Genomic DNA, 26,950 nt, shown 5'->3' with positions numbered 1-26,950 from the left:
GTCTCACTGCGGTGGAAGGGGCAGTGACAGGGGTCCGTGCGGTGAGCCGGATTCCCATACGACGACGACAACGACAGGGGTCCGTGCGATGAGCCGGATCCCCACGATACGACAACATCGACGAAGTGTCCCTGCAACGAGCGGGACACTCATGCGACGACGAGCAACGGGCAGGGGACCAATGCCCCACGTAGTACGTCACATTTATGGCGCCCGAACGAACGACGGCAACGAGAGGTATTCCTGCATCGAGCAGGATACCTATCCGACGACGGCGATGACAGGGATCCGTGCGATGAGCCGGATTCCCAGACGACAGCACCGACAGGGGTTTGTTTGAGAAACCAGATGCCCAGACGACAGCGGCGACGGATGGGAAGTATGACTCGACTCTGCAGTAGCATCGACGGTGGTCACAACAGACCCAGCCTGCAACGACGGCCAGGTGAGGCCGGATGAGCCCCAGCCTACTACGACGAGTGGGGGGGGGGCGGAATGAGCCTCAGCCTGCGGCTGTGACGACAGGAGGGCAACGGTGGACCCCAGGCTACAACGGCAGACGGAGTCAACCCATACTTGGTGTGCAGAACCCAAGTGCCTGGCTGGATGTCGTGTGCTGAACACGAAGTCAATTTCGGGGGTGGCGACTAGCTTCCATGGAAGGCCACCACGTCTCACTGCGGTGGAAGGGGCAGTGACCGGTCCGTGAGGATTAATCCGGACTACGGCGACATCTGTGTGATGAACCAGATGCTCGAGATCTCCGACGCGGTAAACCTCAGCCAAGGCGACGGCACGGCTGAGCGTGAAAGTAACATCTTGACGCGAACCCTGGAAGGCCAACCCAAATCTCCGTACTGAGGCCTATCCGGAAACTAAATGTGCTGTATAGCACGTGGTACTTAAACCTGGCATGTAAACTAGTGTTATATGTTTCAGTGTGGAAAAGTACGTCACACTTTTAAAACGTTATATTTCAACAACACTGGATTATAGGCAACTAGCTGTTGTACCCGTGCTTTGCAACGGAAGAGGACACAAAATAGAAACATTTTAATCTTTATCTCTTGCATATAATAGTTACACATCCGCCAACGCTTTTAGAAACAAAATTCAACTTTTATGTTCTTAATAGAAACGTTTAAGTTATGACTTTTAAATCTGGTAAGTAGTGGATACCACCATTTTGGTTTTGATTATTTCAAATCTTGTGTAGGCTGATATGAGAAAAACTGACCAAATTTTTGAGTAAAACTTTGACATAGGTACATGATTTACTAAATTTACCTTCATCTCACTTAATTACACATCTTTTAATTTATTATTGACATTTTAAATTTCAATTTTGATGTTGCAAAAATACTAATTATTAAATTTAAATATCTTTAAATTAAACTCTTCTTTATATTAAATCACGAATCCTTTCCTCTTCAGTTTTTTCACTCACAATAAATCATTAGCAAAACTAAGTCAGCTGTTAATTAGGTACTTGGTTTTGAGTTTGGAAACCTAAACTATTGCAATCCAGCTGTCCGTTTCCGAGAGATAGAAGTATGTAACAAAATATGTTCCATTAACTGAATAACAAGAGTTGCCAGCATATTTCCTACCCAGTCAAAAGAATTAGAGAAAACATTAAATGGAGAACATTCCTTTATTTTTTGTGGCAGTTAAAAATATGATTTTAGTATTTTAAAATTCAGCCGCCATTTTCCAAAATGGTGGCCAACTTTGAAATTTCTTGTAAAACACCCTATATTTTATCATGTTTTCGGATAGAATATGCAATTTAAAAATTTTTTTATACTAGACATTTTTCGATAAACACACTCGTTTAGGAGTTACAGCCTATGGAAAAATGACTTCCGGTGTACATTTTACATCATGTAGCGCCTAAACAAGTAGGTTTATAGAGAAAATGTAAAGAGTAAAAATGTCTTAAAATTGCATCCACATTCCAAAAAAAAACATAATTTTTTTTTTTAATATTCATTACCTATATTATTTCAATATTGGCGGTCATTTTCTAAAAGGAAGGCAAACTTGAAAAGTGGAAAACTGTTTATTTTATAGTCTTTATGGAATGTAGATGCAATTCTATGACTAATTTACTTCTTGCAATTTTGCTCTAAACTTACTCGTTTAGGAGCTACATGATGTAAAATGTACACCGGAAGTCATTTTTCCATAGGCTGTAACTCCTAAACGAGTGGGTTTATCGAAAAAGTGCCAAAGAAAAAAAAAATTCAAATTGCATATTCTATCCGAAAGCGATGATAAAATATGGGTGTTCCAGAATAAATTTCTAAGTTGGCCGCCATTTTGGAAAATGGCGGCTGAATTTCAAAAAACTAAAATCATATTTTTAACTGCCAAAAAAATAAAGGAATGTCCCCCATTTAAAGTTTTCTCTAATACTTACAGTTTCCGATTACCCAATGGTGGGGGGCCTCCTTGAGTTGATCACCCTGTATATATGAATTTAAACGGATGGTGTTTTTGGCCTCTAGGGACCTCAAAACGAAAAATTAAATCGGTCCCGGGTCCAGGTCTTACCATGAGTACTACGGTAATAGCTTATTCGCTATATGCGAAATTCGCTAAAAACCTAATAGTTCTATAGAATAACTAGCTGTACCCGCGGGCTTTGCCCCGTTTAGCTTATTAATTTTCAAGATGAGCTCGTTCGCATGGCTCAATCACGTCCTGGTTGAAGTTCGTTCGCTACGCTCACTCACCTTTAGGTTGGAACTCGTTCGCTGCGCTCACTTGCCTTGGGGTTAGCTCGTTCGCTACGCTCACTCACCTTTTGGTTGGAAATTAGCTGTTGTCATAAATTGTTTAATTGGCGCAGCTGTGAAGATTCATTAATTCCTTTTAAATATGAAAAATCATAAGGTTAACGTGGGAAACCCCAGAGCCACTGGGGCGGAGCCCGAATGCCCGAACATAAAAAAATTACTTAGTTTTCCTATTTAATGCCCAAAGGATCGGTGTATCGAATTTCAGCCTCCTAGGTAAATGGGAAGTGGGATAATTAGTGATGATAAGTGAGTGAGAGCACAGAAAACATACTACTATAACCTATAACTATAACTATACTATAAGGTTATAGTAATATGTTTTCTGTGGTGAGAGTGAGTGTGTCAGTGAGTCAGTGAGGGCTTTGCCTTTTATAAGTATACATAGTACATTCAACCAGCTGTTTAGTTAAAACAAATTATATTGGACTAAAACAAATCGATGATTACAAAGAATGCTTTAAAAAATAATTTGAACATTCTACTACTGTATTTTACTATGCATATTTAATTAATCTGCCATCCTCGTACCGAAGAATTGAATGTATCAATGGTCAGCATTACACATAGTATAAATAAGTCAACCATTAGTATGTATTTGAATTTTTTTCCAAATGCTGAATTTGTGTCACAAATGCTGAATGTTACAGTTGTTATGTTAAGCAAATTATATTGTACTAAAAGCTAGCTAGAAGCATTGACTATTGGAGAAGGTTAGCATCGGCTATAGACTTTTTAAAAACTAAAACTTAATTTCTAAAAAACTGGGACCCTAATTTAAAATTATGGCTTTGACATTCCCTAGTTCTCAAAATTATCTTTCTTTGAACACAAAAATAGTGAAAATCCGTCGACTGGTTGATTCAGAATCGTGAAAAAACCCCATTTACGTTTTAATAATATATATGATAGTTTGGACAGGTTTCAACCCTTCCGAGGATAGATTTACACAGTTTATGTATAGACTACATTATAACTCATAAAATAGTTCTAAAATTAAATGGATCTCCTTTTACAAACGTATATAATAACCAGAAATTTTCAGATCGTCCTTGCATGTATTTCATGCCACAAATTTTGACGAAAGGCTTTTCATTACATAAACTATACCTATTTACAGTGTTGACCAAACAGTTGGCAAGAAGCATTAATAGATAAGCTATGTACCAAATATGATAATTTTAGCTCTATTCTAATTATGACAAAACACGAAGTAACTAAAAGCGAGTTTTGTTTGTGTAGTAAGCGTTGCAGGAGGTCTACTTTACACTGAATCGACGTTCACTTTTATTGCTTTTGATCTTCCGGCACTGTTGACTCAGCGAAACTGAACTTGTATTTTACCGTATTTCGTTATATTAAAACTGCTGTTGCATTAGGTCAAATTCCCAATAAGTCAATTGCTTTAACATAGACCACGTTTTTAGCTCGGACTGTATTATTTGACTTACTGGGACTTTTGATCTACAGACACTGCAAACATTGTAGTTTTTGACCTAGCGGCACAGGTATAAATTATTTGATCTTCCGGGACTGTTGACTTCCAGCAACATTCCCTTTGTTCTTTATATCGATGAGCGTAAATTGCTCATAATCTACGAGTAAATATAAATTGATAATGTCAGGCATCTTTAAACTTGCCAAATTCTTAAGATGAATTCCTATACAAAACCATTTAAAAACCACTCTTTAAGCTTATCTAAAACCTTTTAAGCGAACTTAGCTGAAATTAGTCAACTTACTCTTTGTTGATCTTATAATTTGTAGGTTTGATTCTATCCTCTTATTCTATAGGTGTGGACCAATTGCAAGTTTCAGTATAAATCTTTACAAAGTTTTTATTTCTTTACACCAAAACATATCTTTAGTTGTAAAATCAATAGTATAAAATAAGTACAGTACCATGCTGCTGGACGAAAAAATTATAGAATAGACACGCAATTAACTGATATTTCCGGCAATTTTTTTCCTAGGAAGCTAGGCACGAGCCCGGTATTGCTTTTCACATTACTACAGGCTAGACCTAGGGGTTGCGGCTTCATCACTTGATAAAATCCATTGCTGATTTGGCGTGATTTGAACCTAGGACCTCAGGGACCGAAGTCCCCCGCTCTAACCACTACACCAGCTCGCTCCCCATATTATATTTCCAGTAATAGGCCTAGAGACTCTTCTAATTTATGATTTAAAATTTAAAAAATGTTGTCCAAAAAGTCATATTTGTCATATGTTTGTGTACGTATAGGTCACAGACGAATCAAAAGATTTTTGCTGCTTCGCACACCCCTATTAATATGCTTTCTCCGCTCAATCTTACAAGCAGAGAACTGCACTATACACCTAGTAATAACAAGGGTAGTATACTTACTCTGGCTCTCTCAGCAGATTCTACAGGATCATCCCAGCCCATCAGGATTGGTTGTGACTCTGGGTCTAATATTGGGTTTGCTGCTGCAACAAAAAGAACGATAATTCTAAACCACAGAGTTCTCAGGACAGAGAATCAAGATACAGAGGATACAAGCTTATGTGAGGCTTATATGAGGCTCTGGTATTGTGGGGTGGAAATGTACTCGTACCGAGCAAGGAAGTGCCTGCCAAACTACGATGGCCTCATAGCATTTTTCAACAGCAGTTGTAGTGCACAGGATCTTCCTACAGCGTAAGCGCTGTGGTAAGTGATGGCGAGGGGGGAAATGAGAGTAGAACAGGATGAATAGAATTTTGCTCTTGACACCAGCAACTGGTGATAGTCAACACTTAAGTGTACTTCTCTGTGTTTCTTAGTCTTGTTCACACACTTGTGTCTCACTTTAGGTACTGTATTTATCTCACCTAATCAAAAGGTAGCCGGATCGATCCTGAGAAAACGAGAAAAGACAATATCTTTTTGGAGCTTCAGAACTGGACCCAGCTGTCCCTGATCATCAGGCTTTCAATAAATGATCCTGGCTAATGAAACAGCTAATTATAGTCAGTAATATTAATATATCATTCCATTCTACACTCTCCCTTCACTAATATTATTTGAGTTGAAATTCGCACCTAGGTTGCGTCCCCATCTCATGATAATAACATGAGCAGAAATGTATTTAATTTTTAATTTTGTGTTTTGCTTATTTGTCAGTTCTTTTATTGCAGCTATGTTATTATGTTTGTTACTTTGTGTTGTATTCTGGGCTTCTAACGGTCTGAAAAAGCTTGTTATACTCGGGAATAATTGATTTAACGAGTCCAACCCTAGTATAACATCTACAGTTAGACCTTTAATAACGCTAGTTACACACTGTATTGACCTGCCAAAATATGTAATGTTTATGCGATAAGATTAACACGATTTCGTTACAGTACCGTCTGCTAACCTGACGGACCCTCCCCCCGGCAAGAATTGAGGGTCTTGTGGGTCCAGGACCTGTCCAATATATTTACCAATATAAATGTTGCTTGACCCCATATCGATAAGTGCGCTGCACTTTATACCTTGGAGCACAGAAAACATACTACTATAACCCAGAATGCCAACCGCATGGTAAAAACCATTAAGTGTTTTGAGAGAGCTTTGCCTGTCAATCCGTAGGCAGCGCCACCAGCGTTGCCATGCACTCAGCATAGCAACGCTGGTGGCGCTGCCTACGAATTGACAGGCAAAGCTCTCTAAAAACACTTAATGCTTTTTACCATGCGGTTGGCATTCTGGGTTATAGTAGTATGTTTTCTGTGCTTGGAGTTGGATACTTATAGACATACGATATTATCGGATGACTGTGCGTGTAATACAGGGCGAGAAGACGAGGTTAAATCAGACGCAGTATCACTGACGACAGCGCTATCCTTGGCGAGATTCATGGGATACTGCCTAGGCAACTCACCGCTGTCTAGGCGTTTGTCGCGTTTCTGACGCACATCTTTCACAGGTTTGGACGGTTTTTCCTCTATTGCCACACCTATAAAAAAAGATGGACTGTGGCGCACGGCACTCCGAATAACGATGACCAGGTCTCCGACAGTTCCAACACATTTCTGTGGGTTGGTGTGGAGGTGATGAAGGCGTCTGTGATGTTTCAGCTACAGATGGTTGTCGGCGGTCCTGCGGCGGTAGCGGACGATGTTGGGTGTGGGTGCGAGGGAGGTAGGCGGTATCAGCTGACCGGGATTGAGAGGGGGACGAAAGGATTTTGCCTCGCGACAGTTAAATTCATACTCCGTTCCCAAGGACAACAGTTCATGTAGCGATGTAAAATCTCAACGTCTTATGTAAGTTTTATATTCGAGTTTGAGATTCCTATAAATTACATCGATTTGTTTTTGAGGTGGAAATCCCCCGTGTCGTCACATTTCATTCTTATCGCAATCACAAAGTCTGATAACGACTCATCGCTGCCTTGTGTTCTGCGCCTAATGTCATCTTCTAAATTCAATAAGTAATCAGGAGGAAGAAATGTTCTGCGTAAATCGGCAACAAAATCGTCCCATGATGTCTAGTCCTGATTGTTGTTACGATACCACAGTAACGCCTTTCCCTTTAACACCTCTGGGAGAGCAACTAACAAATCATTCTCTGAATCCGTAGGCGGTTCGAAGTTCAGATAAATGCTCAATAAATCCAATTACACTCTCAGAACTATCGAATTTCAAGGCCCACTTTCAGATAATTCAAATAATTTACCAGTTGTGTGAAATTATCTTGTCAATAAATGTTTCAAACATGTTTATTCCTAAAAACTCTTATCCTACTTTTAAAACCACTTTTATCATGGCTATTCAAAATATCTCAGAGTAAAATAGGTAAAGCCTTTATCTTAACTGTGATTTTTCTTGACACAATCCTCGTAGTAGTAAAAGGTTTTGTTTTAATAATGTGTGGTACAGTAATTGTTGTTAGAAAACCGTGAATGTAGGATACTATCCATTTTCATAGTAATGTCAATGTATTAAAGTTAAAAATAATGGTTTAAATACAGTTCTGAGCAGAAAACTGCAAAAATATGGATAGCTGCGTACCGTACCGATTTTGTACTGAGAACCAAGTTACAAAATATTGTACCGTACCGAACCATACCGACCTTAAATTTTCTGTACCGCAGACCCCTAGTTTATACACCCAGTTCAACGAATGTGTAGGGCTAGTAGGGTTGTCTTCTGTGGTAGACATGTTTATTGATTGTGGTACGATATAATATGACGGGAATGTCCAACACCAAAATCAGATCACAAAAAAAAAAAAAAAAAAAAAAAAAAACCCACAGTAGGGATGTCACTGAAAATGTTTATTTACCACACCATATTGCAATTTTTGTTCGGGCGCCAACTTTGTAGTAAACGTTATTAATTTGTCAAATATTCCCACAATACAAAGTAAATTATATTTGCCTCAGATAAACCCACAGAGGGGGTTCGACCCTTATAGTAACACTCAAATTTGCCTGGTATCAAGGAGATATCTCGGAAGGTGAAAACATTACCCACATCTAGTAATTAATCAATATTTATTACATGAACTTTACAACTGCGGCAATACATACAAAGAAAGGTGTTTTTTAACGATACTTAATCACAACGGTTTACAGTTTGTCGAAACGTACTCCTTTCTCGCCCCAAATCTACACATACGCACTCCACACCTCATGGGCGAATCGTAGCACTTTGGTACATGTAATACGATATCTCAAGTTAACAGATACGTAATGAATTTACGAATGAATTTATGAACGTAATGAACATTTACAGAATGAACTATAAGCTTGATTTCTTGGGTAATGACACAGATGCCCCTCCCGACATTCTATAAAATCATATTTACAAATTTCGTTGCACGAGACAAGTGCCCCTTAAGACTTGATAAGTGAGTAGATATATTATCGACGTGCGAGACATGTGCCCCACGCGGATTAACATGTAAAAAGAACACTCAACAGACCACCGCACTTCAAAACAAAATACAGAGGATCATTAGCTTGAATACGCCTATTAAGATGGTTTTGTTAAGACAGTTATTCAAAAACGTACGGTGATATCGCCATGCGAGATATGTACCCCACACGGAATATTACGCGTAACGTAACACTTTATCTACACTCTTCGTAGGACTTTAAAATACAAAAATAAGATCACGATTCAAAAGGGAATTTTAAATTGGAGAATAAACGATATAATAATACTCTCTGTAAATGTGTTGCCATGCAAGATAAGTACCCTACACGGAACCCAACATACAACTTAACAGATTTCACACTTCGTGAGTTATTAGAATACCACTAATATAGAATCGCTATTCTACAGGGAACTTCAAATTGAGGAATACATGATAGGACTACAATAACACTCTCTGAAAATAAAATCATACTTTATCCTCCTTTAACCTACAGGACAACAAAACTGAACACTCTGAAATAAAACTCTAATCACTTTTCGCTTCTTATAAAAAACTCCTCCAAAATTATTTATTATTTGAAATTTAGCGGGCCTTATATAATCCAACCGATGAGACATATGCCTCCGCTCGATTAAATGGTGCAAAATTTTGAAAGGGATTTAGAGTCTCGAGGTGAGAGACATTTGCCTCTAACCGAGAGTTAACTACTAAATTGTTGATAATTTTGAAAAAAACCAAGATAGATACAAATCACACAAATTAATAGATTCTGAATCTTTTGGATAGATTCTTAACCAATTGGAAGGGTGTCCAGCCAGATAGTCATCTCAGCTGCCCTGTCACACATGTACACTTGGTAACTTAACACTAATTTACTTATCCACTTGGCGGTACGATACTGACTGCCTTGGTCACTTCTTCGAGCAGTCCGTGTCCCTCCGACTTGTGGTGGGGGAGAGGGAGGGTAGCGATATCACGGTGACGCTTGCTTGACTCCACGACCGTCCTAAGATTTACTTATCTGGTGGGAAATTTGAAACTCACTGTCACAACCTCATGGATTTTATTGAATAATTGCTGCGACAGAGGTATTTTGTTTGATACATAAAATATAAAAAGTAAATAGTAAAATTGTATACTTGGAGTTTTGGTTTACCAGGTGTGCTGTATGAGGAAGTTGCTGGTTGATTCTCGTAGTTAGTGAGGTGCTTATAGTTGAGGTGGGGTCGTTTCTCTTCTGAAGATGTGTTTGGAGTATTACTCAGCCTTTGATGGAGTTGATGAAGCATTCTAAATAGTAAAATACAAAATAATAAACATCCATTTGATCAAAGAATCAGTTTTAAAAGTATAGTGTATATATATATCCTAGTATCATATCATCCATAGTATACAATTCTTTTAGTACAGCAAAGTCAAACCTATTTATGTCATCTTGGTTTTAAAATGACCTGGTTTAAAACACTCTTGTAGTGTGGAGGTTTTAAGATCCCACTAGTGTCCCTGTTGCTCGAATTTGAGCAATTGCTAAGTATTACAGGCGTTATTTTAAAATGAATAACAGTCATTATTTCTGATGACTTTAAAAGATTCGACTCAAAGATTATGGAAATACTCAAGATGCACATAACAGGTTATATCAATTTATCCAGGCTCTCTCGCTTTTTCCATTGTAATTATTTACGCCAACCCAAATTCAAATAGTAAATATTACATTTCAACCAAGTCAGTAAATGTTTGTAGCAAACTGTTAAATTAGCAAACTTATTGACTGTTTACAATTAACATATAATCTCCTTCTCACTTTTAATTTCTGACAACAGCTGGAACAATTCATAACAATTTTTTTGTTTCCCATGTCAATCTTATGGAGAAATACAAAACTTTAAAGGGCCCCAGGGCCTCACCCTCTAATTATTTCCCTAAAAAGAAAGTTTCCTGCACAACTTCATGTCACGCTCTTTCCAATTACGCCAAAAACATGCCAATCGGTTCAGTAGTTTTGGAGGAGTAATTGTCACAAAAAACCTGCTTACGTATTAAATAAGTACTAGAGTCCCTGTTGCTCGAAATCGAGCAATTGCTAAGTATTACAGGCTTTATTTTAAAACGAATAAAAGTAATAATTTCTGATGACATTAAAAGATACGACTCTAAGATTATGGGAATACTCAAGATGTGCATTACATAGATATAATCAACATTTCTTGTAAATATCTTATCATTTTTGAAAATCTGATCTTGTTTTTTAGTGTTTTCTACAAATAGCCTTACTCATAGCCGCATAAGGTTGTCCATAATTACAATTATAAATATTAAAAAAAAACATTATTTCTATTTCTTCTCCTTGGTGGTGTTCTATGACTTTTCTATGTTTCCATAGTTTGCAAATAGGTTCTTTTAATGATTACTAAGAAATGTAGCACAGTGTGAATTCAGTTTTATTTTTAGTATATCAATTTATCCAGGCTGTCTCGCTTTTTTCCATTGTAATATTTACACCAAACCGAATTCCAATAGTAAATATTTTATTTCAACCAAGTCAGTAAATGTTTGTAGCAAACTGTTAAATTAGCAAACTACTACTGTTTACAATTAACATATGTTCTTCTTCTCACTTTTAATTTCTGGCAACAGCTGAAGTTTCATAACAATTTTTGTTTCCCATGTTAATCTTATGGAGAAATACAAAACTTTAAAGGGCCCCAAGGCCTCACTGTCTAATTATTTCCCCAAAAAGAAAGTTTCCTGCACAATTTCACGTTACGCTCTTTCCAATGACACCAAAAACATGTCAATCGGTTCAGTAGTTTTGGAGGAGTAATTGTCACAAAAAACCTGTTTGCGTATTAAATAAGTAATATAGATAGATTAACATGACATCTATATAAAGTCACAATATCCCTTATTCCGAATTTAGTTTGTATTAGAGCTATGTTGGATTTGACATTTAATTCTTTATATTTGCTATTTCTGTGATTTAGTAAATATTGTTTGAGAACAATGATGGTGTCCTTACACTAACAACTCACATTCAAGATAAAAAGGATAGTACAAAAAGAACAATTGTGAATTCTGTTAGGACTGATAGAGATGCCTATTCGCAATTGATATTATTTCAACAAAAGATTGTTGGAGTTTTCCATCTAGCTTTATCCATAGTTTAATACGTTATTATTGGATTAAAAAGTCAAACTGACTTAGTTACAGTTGAAATAGTTTAAATATAAAAAAAATGTTAAAATCCAAAAATCTTTGGATGAAGACATAGCAAACCTGGGGTTGTCTCTAGGGTCAATGGTAAGTTATTCTGTGATTTCTACAAACAATCTGACTATCTCAATGTAAAGTCTTTGATAAGACAGTTTTACAAATAAAAGATTTAACTCAAGGCACATGTTAATTAACTTTCAAACAATAGCCAATAAAACGGCCGTATCTTGTGTTACTCCTAAGAACTATTATGCTTGACAACAGTAGATCAACCTTTAGAGACAAGCCTCTAAGGACTAGTATAATAGGGCCTAATCTCACAGTTGTCATTAATTAATCCTCAAACAACATTAACTGACCAAACTAAAGACTGATTTAATAATCACAATTATAATCCCAAAAAATTCCGCTAACCTCTTAAAAAAAACCTTACTAAATTGAAATTACACTAACGGTTATAAAATTTATTTAGACTTATATATATATATACCCAAGTCTAAATAAATGTTTACATAGATATTAGGGATGGACGAGATTGGATTTTTAGTTCGAGACGAGACGAGACGAGATTTTTTATTTCTCATAAAATTTCGAGACAAGATCGAGACGGGATTTCCCTTCTCATACACAACGGGAAATGCACGTTCAAAATTTTTACCTGATTTTGTAACATTGTTAGATGACTGTTTAAATACAAAAATAATAATAATAGGTAAGAATATTTACAATCTTTTATTAAAAAAACATCAGCATAACATTTTTTTATTAATCATGCCTTACTTATTAAAAATGCCTACGATTAGGAAACATAGTGATATCAGTTAGGATAGAGTTCAACTTATCCTAAAATAAAATAAATCATAAAATAAAAGCAATATTAATTTTTGTAAAATAGTTACTTGTTTTGACTTTTTATAGTAATAAAACATTCCTCACACTGCTTACACTTAACAAAACTTCTCAAATGTTATTAAAGTAATATTATTAAAATAATTAAAGTAATATTTTCATTTAAAGAATTAATTAAATAAGAACGCCTTCGCAAAGGAAACGCAACTACAACACGCTCTTGTATTGCGGGTATTGCATTGACTTTCTGCAGGCGTTTTTAATTTTTTTATTTAATTTTTTTTTTTTTTTCTTGTCTCGATAAAAATCTCGGCCAAAAAGAAATCTCGTCTCGTGTAACGAGATTTAAAATTTCCCGAAAATTTCCCGAAATTTCGAGACTTGACCATCCCTAATAGATATATAAGATTTACCGTCTTGAAGCAATCCAGTATTGTACTTAGTGTACAGCTGTTTCGGCTTTATAAAGCCATCTTCAGCACTTCTTCATAGAGGGTTTTTCATCCTACTATCCTACTAATATTATAAATGAGAAAGTTTGGATGTATGGATGTATGGATGTATGTTTGTGACAAGTGAGCGCGAAAAATACTGGTCGGATTGGGCTGAAATTTGGCATGATGATAGCTCACATTCCCGATTAACATATAGGCATATTATTATTTCAAAAATCCTTTCGGGCTCCACCCCAGTGGCTCTGGAGTTTCCCATGTTAACCTTATGAGAAATGGAATTATTGAATCTTAACAGCTGTTTCAATTAAACAAGTTGGTTCTGTTCTATGATGTTCAATAGCATTAAAGTTACAAGGATTTGCCAACAGGGTGCAGCACTATTATTTCTTTTACATTTATGACAACAGCTAATTTGCAACCAAAAGGTGAGTGAGCGTAGCGAACGAACTTCAACCTGGAGGCGAGTTAGCGTAGCGAACGAGCTAACCTGAAGGCAAGTGAGCGCAGCGAACGAGCTCCAACCTAAAGGTGAGTGAGCGTAGCGAACAAACTTCAACCAGGACGTGATTGAGCCATGCGAACGAGATAATCTTGAAAATTAAGAAGTTAAACGAGGCAAAGCCCGCGGGTTACAGCTAGTAATATTATAAATGAGAAAGTTTGGATGTATGGATGTATGGATGTATGGATGTATGTTTGTGACAAGTGAACGCGAAAAATACTGGTCGGATTGGGCTGAAATTTGGCATGATGATAGCTCACATTCCCGATTAACATATAGGCATATTCTTATTTCAAAAATCCTTTCGGGCTCCGCTCCAGTTGCTCTGGAGTTTCCCATGTTAACCTTATGAGAAATGGAATTATTGAATCTTAACAGCTGTTTCAATTAAACAAGTTGTTTCTGTTCTATGATGTTCAATAGCATTAAAGTTACAAGGATTACCAACAGGGTGCAGCACTATTATTTCTTTTACATTTATGACAACAGCTAATTTGCAACGAAAAGGTGAGTGAGCGTAGCGAACGAACTTCAACCTGGAGGCGAGTTAGCGTAGCGAACGAGGTAACCTGAAGGCAAGTGAGCGCAGCGAACGAGCTCCAACCTAAAGGTGAGTGAGCGTAGCGAACGAGCTCCAACCTAAAGGTGAGTGAGCGTAGCGAACAAACTTCAACCAGGACGTGATTGAGCCATGCGAACGAGATAATCTTGAAAATTAAGAAGTTAAACGGGGCAAAGCCCGCGGGTTACAGCTAGTAATAAATATGCGAACATCCTTGTTCTTGTCAACTTGTTACAATACATTTTAAACACAAATAAAAATACGAAAGACAAAACAAAACTTTGGTAGGCCCACTTGTATGTCACGACATATCAAATTAAATCAAATCTTTATTGTTATTCATCATTAAATAAACATGAGTTACAATAGAGTTTGTCAAAATAAAATGTAAATACCTTAAAGACAACTCAAAACATGACTAGGCCTACAGCATGAAAGACAATTTGTGACATAACCTCACTTTGACATGTGCTCAACTGACAGATAACAGACGACAGGCAATCTCGATGTTTTTGTTCTTGTTGCAGGAGCATCGATGCCTTTAAGATCATATTTTGTCTTTGTCCGTTCTGACTATTTTATATATATACATATATTATATATTACATATTATATACATTATATATTACATTGGCTGTAAAATTAGACTGGACATTGATTAGGTTTTGATTGTCACCAAACTAAAACAAAATCCTCAACAAACCATGTCAATACTAACAAAAACTTAACAAATTCTAATGAAAACCAACCACAGAACCGCCAAATAAATTAGTGCACAACAAGGCTGCATATAATATAAGCCTGCTTTCAAGCAAATAAGATAAACAAAAATATACTAAATTGCCTGTCATCTAATATCTGTCAGTTGAGCACATGTCAAAGTGAGGTTATGTCGCGACATACAAGTAGGCCTACCGAAGTTTATGTTTATTTGTTTATTTATTATTTGTGTTTAAAATTTATTGTAACAAGTTGACAAGAACAAGGATGTTCGCATATTTATTATGAAATTACCTATATGAAGAAGTAAGTGCTGACGATGGCAAGTAAATCCTGGTCAGCCAACCAAAAAAGTACATTTATTTAGGTTATGATTTGAAGATTAATCTCTAATTGTAATAATGACAAATGTTCATAATAAAATAATAGCCCTCAAACTATTTATTTAGTATATTTATATTGGAACAAGAGTTCTCACACAATACTATTCGAAGTATCGTGCATGCTTGTTAGAAAAAGAAGGAATTAGTTTTTAACACTGGCACAGTTATGAACATAGTATCAGTATGCTACTTACTTGCAAACCATTTCATTTCTGGTTTCCTCTTCTTGGGTTTTTGTATCTATATTCTGAAACACACAAAAATGAGTAAAAACGTAATGTTTTAAAGATAGGTAGACCAAATGAAAATTACACATGACTGACTCAAGGTGAAGTATGCACATTGAAAAAACAGAAAATTAACATGGTGACAACCTTGGACAATCTTGGTTCTCAAACAAATTCACCAGTATTTAATACAGTACATTGATAGGTTTTAAGCAGGGATGTGTAGATTCTCAATACCGATACTTGACGTGGGGGGATTGTAAAATTACCGTACTCGACGGTGATGACGATAATGTTACCATGACTGCGGCTACGACCGCAAGAGACGATCATAATTTTGCTATGGTCACAGTGGACGATGATATTTCCATTACCGCAGGGGATATTAACAATTTAGCCATAACCATGGGGGATGATGGTAAAGTTCAGACAACCAAAGGAAATGATGACCATTTTCTGTGAACAGGGGAGGATATGATGATGTTTCACTTACCTTGAGGGACATTCATGGTTTGCTGTAACCGCCTGAGACGACGATGATGTTTCTTTTACAGCGGGGGACATTAAGGATTTTGCTGTGAACGAGAGATATGATGATGATATCTATACTAATGTGGGTAATGATTAAAAGTTTACCGCGATCAAGCAAGACGATGATTATTTCCATAAGGGCGAGGGAGATGATCGGAATTTCACCGCAATCGCAGGAGACAATGATGATGTCTACATGACTGCAGGAGATGTTCATGATTTTGCCGCGTTCATAATTGTGGAAGACGATGAAAAAGTTTCTGTTATTGCGGGAGACGATGATGATGTCCAAGAAAGTTAGTCTAAACATCTGCAGAAGATTAAAAGGGTTTGGCTGCCTCGCAGGAGACTATCGCTCGCGTCACAGCTGAGCCGCTATCAACCGGTTCAATCCGCTTTAGTCGCGAACACTGGAGGGAGTAGGGAAGGGGTAGAAGGAGGTCAGTCGTTGCCTGGAGTCCCTGGAGTGTTCACATCGTCGAGGAACGGGAATGAGATCGATAAGTTATAGTGTTAAGTTTAATTATTAGATTTATATCAATCATGTTCTAATTCTTTTCAGTACGGGGGAGGGGGGACTAAGGGGTTAGGGATTCTATCATTAATTAAATATTTATATTATGTAAAACTGAGTTAACAGTACCTTTCGGGCCCATAAGGCGCGAAGGGAGATTTTTTAGCTTAATCGTATTTATTAGTATAATTGGTTGAATGCATTACTAAATTTAGATCATCAAAATGGCTGTGATATAGATGTGGCTTGGCTCAGTTATTTAGTTAAGTTAAATAAAATATTCTGGCTTAGAATGGTAGAACGCACAGGAAATCTCTGAATTTAATTGAGCCTCAAATCGATCCTATGAGCCCAGTACCGCTACATATGTCGTCAGAAGAATAAACCACATAGGCGGACTCTCTTTGGCCAAAACAGCTTACTTCACACTGGTAGAGTCACACCTTAGATATGGCTTGACAGTGTGGGGAGGAACTTCAACAAAAAATATGAATCGAATCCTTGTTCTTCAAGGTGTACTAACTCGTAAATTTACAGAACATAATTTTAAAACTTTTGAAATGGCTTTAAAGAATGCACATTATGATATTAACACACCAAATGTAGATACTAACTACAACAACTAACATGTTGACTGCTAACGCCGACTTCAGTCGGCGTCGCTAGCACTTCAATGTGGCGCACTCCGACAAAAGTCGGCACCAGACCAACAGAAATATATTGAGTCAGTGTGAGCTTAGCCTCAGACGGAGACGTTATAATCGTTGCCAGCCTGCCAGCTTAGAATGCGAGCTTTACTTTGGTGTAGGTTGGTACTAAAATTTCCCGTAAAATCCTGTCTGGCAATGCTTTTGTCCCGGTGTTGGGGATTTTTTCTCTTCAACCCACATTACAAAGACACTGGATACGGATCCGTGCAGTGCTGCTACCTTTGGGTGTTCCAGTGAACTACATCCACTCTCGGGGTAACGCAACACAGTCACCACTGCTCTTTTGTGATTCGTCAGACTGAAATATTTGAATGCCAATTGCGTTCGCTGATTCGGTTGCGTGCCGGGGTTTCGCCCGCCACTGGGGAGCGCCTGTACGTTGTTTTCAGCAGTCATCGTGTTAATACATTTCTAAAATGAGGTTTTTCCAAAAACAGTTAATTCAAGTATAAATAAAAAACAAAAAAATAAAAATTTGATTACTTTAGGATTCAAAATTTCAGCAGAAAATAAAAGAAAATTGCACCAGGAATCTAAATGGAATAGAAACCCACAGTTTTTAACTTACTACAACAATTACAGGAAAACTTTCAAAAAAGTGGTTGCATTAGCTAAATTAAAGGCAAATTATGATTTTATTAATAGGTCCAAAAATCAAAGTAAAGCATCTTGGTCGGTCGTAAAACAAGAAATTGCATTAAATAGAAAAAACTCTGACACACCCGTCGAGATCCAATTGAATGATGGAAAAGACCAATATGGCAGTGCATTTGCAATAGCAAATAAATTTAAAAAATTTTTTATTAATGTTTTACAAATTGCTAACCAAATGACAGATAAAAATAAATCCAATCAGCTACTAAACAATAGTCAACATTTAATTAGAGTGCAAAATTCTGCTTTACAATTTAAATTTAGGAAAATTTCAGTTCAGGATCTAAGAAAAGTTTTCACCAGTCTTAGCAATACTAAAGCTTTAGGTTGGGATGAAATTCCCCTCTTTGTTATTAGTAGAGTTTTTAAACTTATTGAACAACCTCTATGCAGACTAGTGAATCAGTACCTGAAGGAAGGAATTTTCCCAGAAAAACTCAAATATGCAGAGATAAAACCTCTTTTTAAAAAGGGTGATGTTAACAATCCTTCTGACTACCGACCAGTTGCTCTTTTGCCTTGTTTTTCCAAAGTTTTTGAAAAAATTGTGAAAAATCAACTTACAGATTATTTAGAACAAAATGATTTACTAAATCCATCTCAGTTTGGTTTCCGCTCAAAATCCAGTACTGAAAAGGCTATTACCAGGATGATTAACTGCATTACGGAGGCCTTGGACGGGTCGCAGCGCACAATAGGTGTGCTATGGGACCTGTCCAAGGCTTTTGACTGTGTTGATCATGATATATTGCTAGAAAAATTAAGCAGACATGGAATAAAAAATGTGGAATTAAAATGGTTCATTTCATATTTAAAAAGTCGTAAACAAAGAATTATTTTACAGAAATGCCAAACTAAATATAAGTCAGAATGGGGTTATACACCCTACGGAGTTCCTCAAGGTTCCATTCTTGGACCTTGTTTATTTTTAATCTTTGTAAATGATTTATGTAATGTTACAAATATGCATACTTTTCAATATGCAGATGATACTGCTTTAATCTGCACTTAACAAAAAACATTGGATTTTAAACAAGACTTAATTACTAATGAGTTTCAACTCCTTGGGGACTGGTTCACAGGGCGATTTTAAACAAGACTTAATTACTAATGAGTTTCAACTCCTTGGGGACTGGTTCACAGCAAATGGTCTATCTATGAATTTGTCAAAGACACAACTACTTCTCAAAACTCGGTCAATTACCTGGGAATTGATATAGATTGGCAACTTAATTGGCAAACAAACATTAAGAATCTATCAAAGAGACTCAGATCAGCTATACTTGTTCTTCGGGTAATTCGACATACTACAAATTTAGACACACAATTAGCAGTATATCACACTTATTTTTCTTCCATCATTAATTAGGGTTTAACAGTATGGGGTTCTTCTAGTAATGCCGAAAAAGTTTTTATCCTCTAGAAAAGAGCAGTTAGAGTCTTAGCCAAAGTGTCTCGAATTACTCACAGTAAAGAATTTTTCATTCAGTTTAAAATTCTTACTTTATATAGTTCTTATATCTTTAAACTGGCTTTAATGGTTAAAAGTGGTTTTGACACATTCATGGAAGATCAACATGAACATCCTCATAACACTAGATTTAAAAACAATACAAAACCAGTTCAACACAGACTTAAAGTATTCCATTTATCTCCTCAGTACATGGGTCAAAAAATATATAACAAATTACCTTCTTCAATTAGGGACACTGATTCATTCCCTAAATTCAAAAAGAAGTTAAAAAACTTTCTTTTGGAGAAGGGCTTCTTCTCATTGGAGGAATATATGGAAGCTGTGTAGATGTTAAGGTTCAGCATATGAAATTTATTTTAGTAATAGTTTTAGTATAGAGACTATAAATTATTGTAACAATGACGAATCACCTGTCTGAATATGATGTTATGTGATTATTGGAAAATAAATAAAAAATAAAATAAATAAACATTTGGTAAGGTTAAAAATAGTTATGAGTCATTACCAAAATTGACCAACTCTCAATACCGATATCGATTCCTGAAAAATCAATTATTGATTCCGATACAATTTTTTTAGTTTTGCCAAATTTTTTAACTGGAATGGCTATACTACACAAACCCCTGTCTTTATGTCCTTCCATTAAGTATGTTTGAATTAATGGGGTGTTTTCAAGTAAAGACAAATTTATGTAGTAATGAAACATTCTAACTAGTAGATGTGTGTGAGCCTTCGTTTTTCAATTGAGCCGAGCTTTTTTCTATCATGAATTTAATTGATCACAAATAATAAGTTAATCAGGTCTAGTCAAAAACATTTTTATCAAATGGAATCTAATGTTAAGATGTTGGGTAATTTTTTAGTATTCTAGATAAAAGGATCAAACAAGGAACTCATTTTATTTTCTACAAAAGGCTAATTTACTTAAAATAGGCGCTGTCATAGACAAAGAATACAAGTGAATGTTAAAATCCCAATAATAAATAAAACAACTTAATTTGGATAAGTGGTTGAATAACTATGGAAAATTTTGTTTTTCTTAGGGATGGACGGGTCCCGAAATTTCGGGAATTTTTCGGGAAAAAAATATTCCCGATTATCGGGACGGGATTACATTTGATTCGGGAATTTTTCGGGACGGGATTTGGTCCGATCGTCGGCGATTTTGCCGCTTCGCGAGTGCCGATGACGCCGCTATTGCGAGCGATAGGTCCGCGAACGCAGGAGACGAAGTCATTTCGACGATCGCGCCGTGACCGCGGGGTCCTACCGACGATCGCGCCGTGACCGCGAGTCATACTGACGATCGCGCCGTGACCGCGAGTCATACCGACGATCGCGCCATGACCGCAGAGTCCTACCGACGATCGCGCCGTGACCGCGGGGTCCTACCGACGATCGCGCCGTGACCGCGGAGTCATACCGACGATCACGACGTGACCGTGGAGTCCTACCGACGATCGCGTCGTGACCGCGAGTCATACCGGCGATCACCCCGTGACCGCGGAGTCATACCGGCGATCACCCCGTGACCGCGGAGTCATACCGACGATCACGACGTGACCGTGGAGTCATACCGACGATCGCAACGTGACCGCGAGTCATAACGAAGATCGCGCTGTGACCGTGATTATTGGACCAACGATCGCACCGTGACCGCGAGTCATACCGACGATCGCGTCGTGACCGCGGAGTCATGCCGACGATCGTGCCGTGACCACGAGGCATACCGACGATCACGACGTGACCGTGGAGTCATACCGACGATCGCAACGTGACCGCGAGTCATAACGAAGATCGCGCTGTGACCGTGATTATTGGACCAACGATCGCACCGTGACCGCGAGTCATACCGACGATCGCGTCGTGACCGCGGAGTCATGCCGACGATCGCGCCGTGACCGCGAGTCATACCGACGATCGCGCCGTGACCGCGGAGTCATGCCGACGATCGCGCCGTGACCGCGGAGTCATGCCGACGATCGCGCCGTGACCGCGGAGTCATGCCGACGATCGTGCCGTGACCGTGAGTCATACTGTCGATCATGCCGTGACCGCGAGTCATACCGACGATCATCCCGTGACCGCGAGTCATACCGACGATCGCACCGTGACCGTGAGTCACAAGTTTCTATAGGTACCTGTATATTGTTACCCATTTTTTTGGTTTTTATAGATCAGTACCACAAACGGTAAAAATTGATTTTGTATGTCTTTTTTTGGTAACTGCAATACTCAAGACTTTCTTTTTATGCACAGAAAAAATCCCGTCCCGTCCCGTCCCGAAAATCGGGAAGGAAATAAAATTCCCGTCCCGTCCCGTCCCGAACTAAAAATTCAATCCCGTCCATCCCTAGTTTTTCTGATCACCAGATCCCCTAAATTATATCTGAAACAGTTGGTCAGGATTGGTCCATATTCAAATAACAGTTCTTTCTTAATCTATTTGAAAACCAGTGAATCAGACACCAAGTCTGAGGAGGTTAAATTAGCACAGTTGCTTAATGTAGCTAAAGCATTATCAATCGTCCAAACTTTTAATCTAGTGGAAATAGGTAAACTAAAGTTGAAAAATGTATCAGCCACATTTGATGCCATTTTACACCAAAAACTAATGTAGTGTACCAACAATTCTTATTTTTTTAAAGGGTACAGATGGAAGGGGAACCATTTTTAACAGAACTGAAAAAATAGCTAGTTACTGTGAGTTTAATGAGCAAGAAGATAGTCTAATTAGAGAAAGGCTAGTATTATGCATCAGGGATGAGTTTTTTTCAGGAGCAACTCTTAATAGACGGCTGAGTACAGGGCAGAGTAGTGGGAACTGAGGAATTCACCGATTACTCCCGCTTAATCGGGTTCCTATCGCTTAGCACGAATGCACCGATAGTTATACAGTTTAATATGCATTCAATTTTAATCCATTAAATCCATCAATGGAGTAAATAGATACAGCTTTTAAGCTTTAGAATCATACTTTTAGCCCAATTTATATGGACATGTTTGAAAAGCTCCAAGTAATATACCTTTTAATACAAGTAATATACGTTTATACAATAACGTTAACTAATTATTGGTGAATTTTATAGTTATAAAATATTCAGAAATCATGTTCAGTATGAACAAAATACCATTTTATTTTTGTACTTTTTTTGACTTAAAGTATAAATAATTTAACAGACTGCTTGAATTTCCGGTAAAAACTTAACGTTAATAAGTCAACAAATAAAGTAAGATATAAAGGTAGAGTAAAATACTCAAGTAAGGGGTATGGATTTTTACTCACAAAAAGATCATGGAATCAGTTTGTGTACCATCCACATTGGGAAATGCTGACTCATGTGGTACAGTAGAGACCCGATAGTCCGAAATGGTTGGGATTTCGGATTACCAAATATTTAGGATTAAAACTTTTTTTAAATATTGTTGTCCTAGGACGTTGGGAACGAGTCCGGGATTGTTTTTTACATTACTTTAGGCTAGACCTAGGGGTTGCGGCATTATGAATTAGATTAAGTCTATTGGTGATTTGGCGGGATTGGAATCCGGGACAAAAATGAAAAATATTTACTAAAAAATTACAAAATATTTACTAAAATACTCTATACAACAAGTCGTTACACGCAGTTTCGGCTTTTCCCAATGGGTGACTGCACGTACTGGGTCATAACTTTTTGTGTCTAAAATTAGGGGTCTGCGGTGCACCGAAAAAGTCGGTACGGTACGGTACAAGCTTAATTACCGTCATCGGTTAGGTACAGCATTTTACATGGTACAAATTCGGTTCGGTACAGCCTAATTAAAATAATAAATTACTTTCAGTTTACTATCATAGTCAACGACAGTTGGTTCCTAGCATATAAAAGTCTTATCAGATGTTTGTTTACGATCTTCATAATTTATTACTAGGGTGATGATGCAATAAAAACCCCATTAGCAGTTCCAAACCATTAACATTTTATCACAATCGGTGTATTCAAGTACTTCCAAGAACTGTTGAGTTTTATCACTTTTATTTCTTTACGACTTTCTCCAATTCTATTTTATCATAAAAATAATAGTTTTATGATGATTGTTAAATGTTATCTCTAACTCAGTCAGTATTTTAGTAGATATTCAATTTGCCGCTGGCCATTGCGTACTGCCATAAAACTGTTTATGGCTACATATTAAACTTGTAACTAATCTACAATCTTATTTTATAAGTTAAAATATTTGTTATAGATATTTTATCTTTCTATTGACAACCACAAGCATAGTTGTTGTTGTTTGCAGAATTTTTGTTTTCGTTATTCAAGCCTACTCGGTCTCAAATTATGTCATTACATGTTCTGTATCTTGTCTTATATTGTTAGATGTGGCTGTTTAAGGCTTAAAATGTTTTTTAGTTTCCTGTATTTTTGTGTTGTGTTGAAGGTACTTTATGCAATCTAAATCTTATGAACTAGATAGTGATTTTGCTACCCTCATTGTAACCTAATCAATTTATATATAGGCCCTCCTAAATAATTAGGTTCTGGCCGGGTCTTTTGATTCTTTGGAAGAGCTTTAAAATATACTAAGAAAATTGGATTGAGCCTAAGATAAACTAATGATTGATTTGATTGATATTGTGGATGTTAACTTTGTAAATTAAAAGACAATAATCTTACTCTGTGATAATCCAAATTTTAGTTTCAGAAAAAAAAAAACTTTTCAAGAGTTGTATCCATCTTATAACTAGTTTTGAAGCTGATACAAAAATATGCTCTTTGCCATTACTTCATCATAACCTTTAGTGAACAGCTGGCAACTACACTGTCATCATACTGAATGCTTTTAGTTTTAGGCCTATATGTTTAAAAAAATTTTTTAAACAACTAGACATTGTGTTGGTTGGAAATAATATACCAGTTGTGTTAAATTATCTTGTCAATAAATGTTTCAAACATGTTTGCTCCTAAAAACTCTTATCATATTTTTAAAACCACTTTTATCATGGCTATTCAAAGTATCTCAGATGAAGTATCTCAGTGTTATTCAAAGTATCTCAGAGTAAAATAGGTAAAGCCTTTATCTTAACTGTGATTTTTCTTGACACAATCCTCGTAGTAGTAAAAGGTTTTGTTTTAATTTTAGTTTCAGCAAAAAACTTTTCAAGAGTTGTATCCATCTTATAACTGTGGTTATAAGATGGATACATTTTGTATAATATAATGTGTGGTACAGTAATTGTTGTTAGAAAACCATGAATGTAGGCCATTTTCATAGCTATGTCAATGTATTAAAGTTACAAATAATGGTTTAAATACAGTTCTGAGCAGAAAACCGCAAAAATACGGGTAGCCGCGTACCGTACCGATTTTGTACCGAGAACCGAGGAGTAGTAGGAGTAGTTTTGACTTTCCCCAATAAGTGACAGCACATACTGGTAAAAAAAAATTAAAAAAATTATTTGTTGGTTTTGGATTAAGCAGACTTTTGGATTACTGAAGTTCGGATTATCGGGACTCCACTGTACCAAAAAAATAAAAATTTCATTCAGAATTTATTCAAGTGAGGCTTTTGATGTTAGCAGTGCTTGTTGGTTGGGGAACCAGGGATGCTGTGTGGCCACGTGAATCAGAATCAGTATCATGAATCGGCACATCCATAATTAATTAAAAAACATGTTATCAATATTGAGAGTTTATTTTTCAGACATCTATATCGAGAATCGATAAATTTGGATATCGACAGAACACTAGTTTTAGTTTTGTTTTAAGGTATAATAAAATAAGCTATTCAGTGCTAATAAAGCAAAAAAGGAGGGGAGACACAATTTTACACATTCAATAGTTTTATGAAATCTTTGATTATTTTATTTGCGATACAACATAACTATCGTCAGAGGTTTTCAGTGGCTGCATTGTGACATGACCTTATGATATCACATCCAACAAACTATCAAGAATGTGAAGTCAGTGTTTTAGTGTACATATTTTTCGTAAATGGGTATTTTTTTAAGATAAAGACAATATGTGATGAGTATGATTACCTTTTTCTTGTTTGATGATGGAGTACCATTTGAAACTTTGAAGTCACAGACAGATGGTGAGGACCAACCAGCTGCAGCACTCAGTGAAGTGTTGCTATCAATGTTCTGAAACACAAGACAAATAGTAACTCACAGAAGAAGGCTGAGTGCAAAAGAATAAAGATTTTCTATTTATGTTTTAGCCCAATATTCTCTTATGTATTATGTAGATCATTGGAGTGTATTATGTAATAAATTTGGTTTAATATAGCTTAACTTAATTTTGTATTAAATTATGTTATCATATTGTATTTATATGCAGTAGATAAATGAATTGAATTGAATAGAAATTTCCACTATGCTATGGCTTAACAATAAATATTCTAAACCCTACACACAGAGAGTTCATGAACGTAAACCACAAGAGGTTTCTTGTAACAGCAAGTCGAAGTATTAAATTAATATTGTTCTTACAAGCATCATAAAGATAACATTTCCAAGAAACAATAACATGTTGGTTACAAAGGTTCACTTATCTTAAAATTAGGGGTCTACGGAACAGAAAATTTAAGGTCGGTACGATTAGGTATGGTACATTGTTAAGTACATAGGTTCTCGGTACAAAATTGGTACGGTAATTTTGAAGTTTTTTTCTCAGGATTGTATTTAAACCATAATTTTTTTATTTTGATACATTGCCATTACTATGAAGATGGATAGAAGCCAATATTCATGGTATTTTATGTCAAATTACTACGCATTATTAAAAGGAAGTTAAATTTATAAGGTGTAATTTTTTGCAGCAAAAAAGTGTTCATGTAAACTTTATACTTTTTTTAAAATAAAGAGGTCAGCGGCTTGTTTTAACCTTACATTTGCAAGTACACATAGACTATTTGACCGTGCTTGGAACGTATCCAGCAAAGGAAGGGGTGAACCGGTACAGTATGAAGATGAACTATACTGATAACATGTTTCCGGCTGTGACCAGGATCCGTACTCATGACATCACTGCCTTGGGCCCCAAGTCCTTGACAATACCGACTGAGCCACCGACTCACCTAACTCTGTTACTCTGTTATTCCATTAATGACAATTATAACGAATGGTTATGACAAATGAGACACTCCTTCCTAAGTACTATCATAGACAAATAGAATAAATAGAGACTGTCAAAGGAAAGGAAGGTTCCGGCGCCCACCGCTAGGAGTGCCTTGTAGTTACGGAGCACACCGCTGCAGGCAAAGAGCGCAGGAGCCGTATGCTACCAGCAGACGCTGCAGCGGTGTGCACCGTAACTACATGGCACTCCTAGCGGTGGGCGCCAGAACTTAAGCTAACCGCAGCACTGCTGACGGTCTATGTTTACTCTATTTGTCTATGGTACTATAAAGTGAACCATAGGCAGCTGTGTTTTGTGTTATTACCTACAAATTGATAGTGACCCTGTCTCTTATTGTAATTAATGCATAGCAATCATGTAAATCC

General features: G+C 36.8%; 1 protein-coding gene across 1 annotated transcript in view; it reads right to left on the bottom strand.

Moving 5' to 3' along the window:
* Positions 1-261: 261 nt before the first annotated feature.
* The window catches only part of LOC129004971 (DNA topoisomerase 2-binding protein 1-like), a 169,211-nt gene continuing 142,522 nt past the window's right edge, over positions 262-26,950 (bottom strand). The window contains exons 22-26 of the mRNA XM_054433701.1: positions 25,484-25,588; positions 15,552-15,604; positions 9,830-9,963; positions 5,170-5,252; positions 262-864 (exon numbers count right to left, since the gene is read on the bottom strand). Of these exons, the coding sequence (XP_054289676.1) occupies positions 262-864; positions 5,170-5,252; positions 9,830-9,963; positions 15,552-15,604; positions 25,484-25,588 (978 nt within the window). The remainder of the gene's footprint in view (positions 865-5,169; positions 5,253-9,829; positions 9,964-15,551; positions 15,605-25,483; positions 25,589-26,950) is intronic.

This window comes from Macrosteles quadrilineatus, unplaced genomic scaffold (assembly GCF_028750875.1).
Source record: "Macrosteles quadrilineatus isolate MER2022 unplaced genomic scaffold, UCM_ALF_1.0 Scaffold_13__1_contigs__length_4303367, whole genome shotgun sequence".
In the NCBI taxonomy this organism is placed as follows: Eukaryota; Metazoa; Arthropoda; class Insecta; order Hemiptera; family Cicadellidae; genus Macrosteles; species Macrosteles quadrilineatus.
The sequence above is the reverse complement of the archived record's forward strand: the minus strand, read 5'-3'. Positions and strand labels throughout refer to the sequence as shown.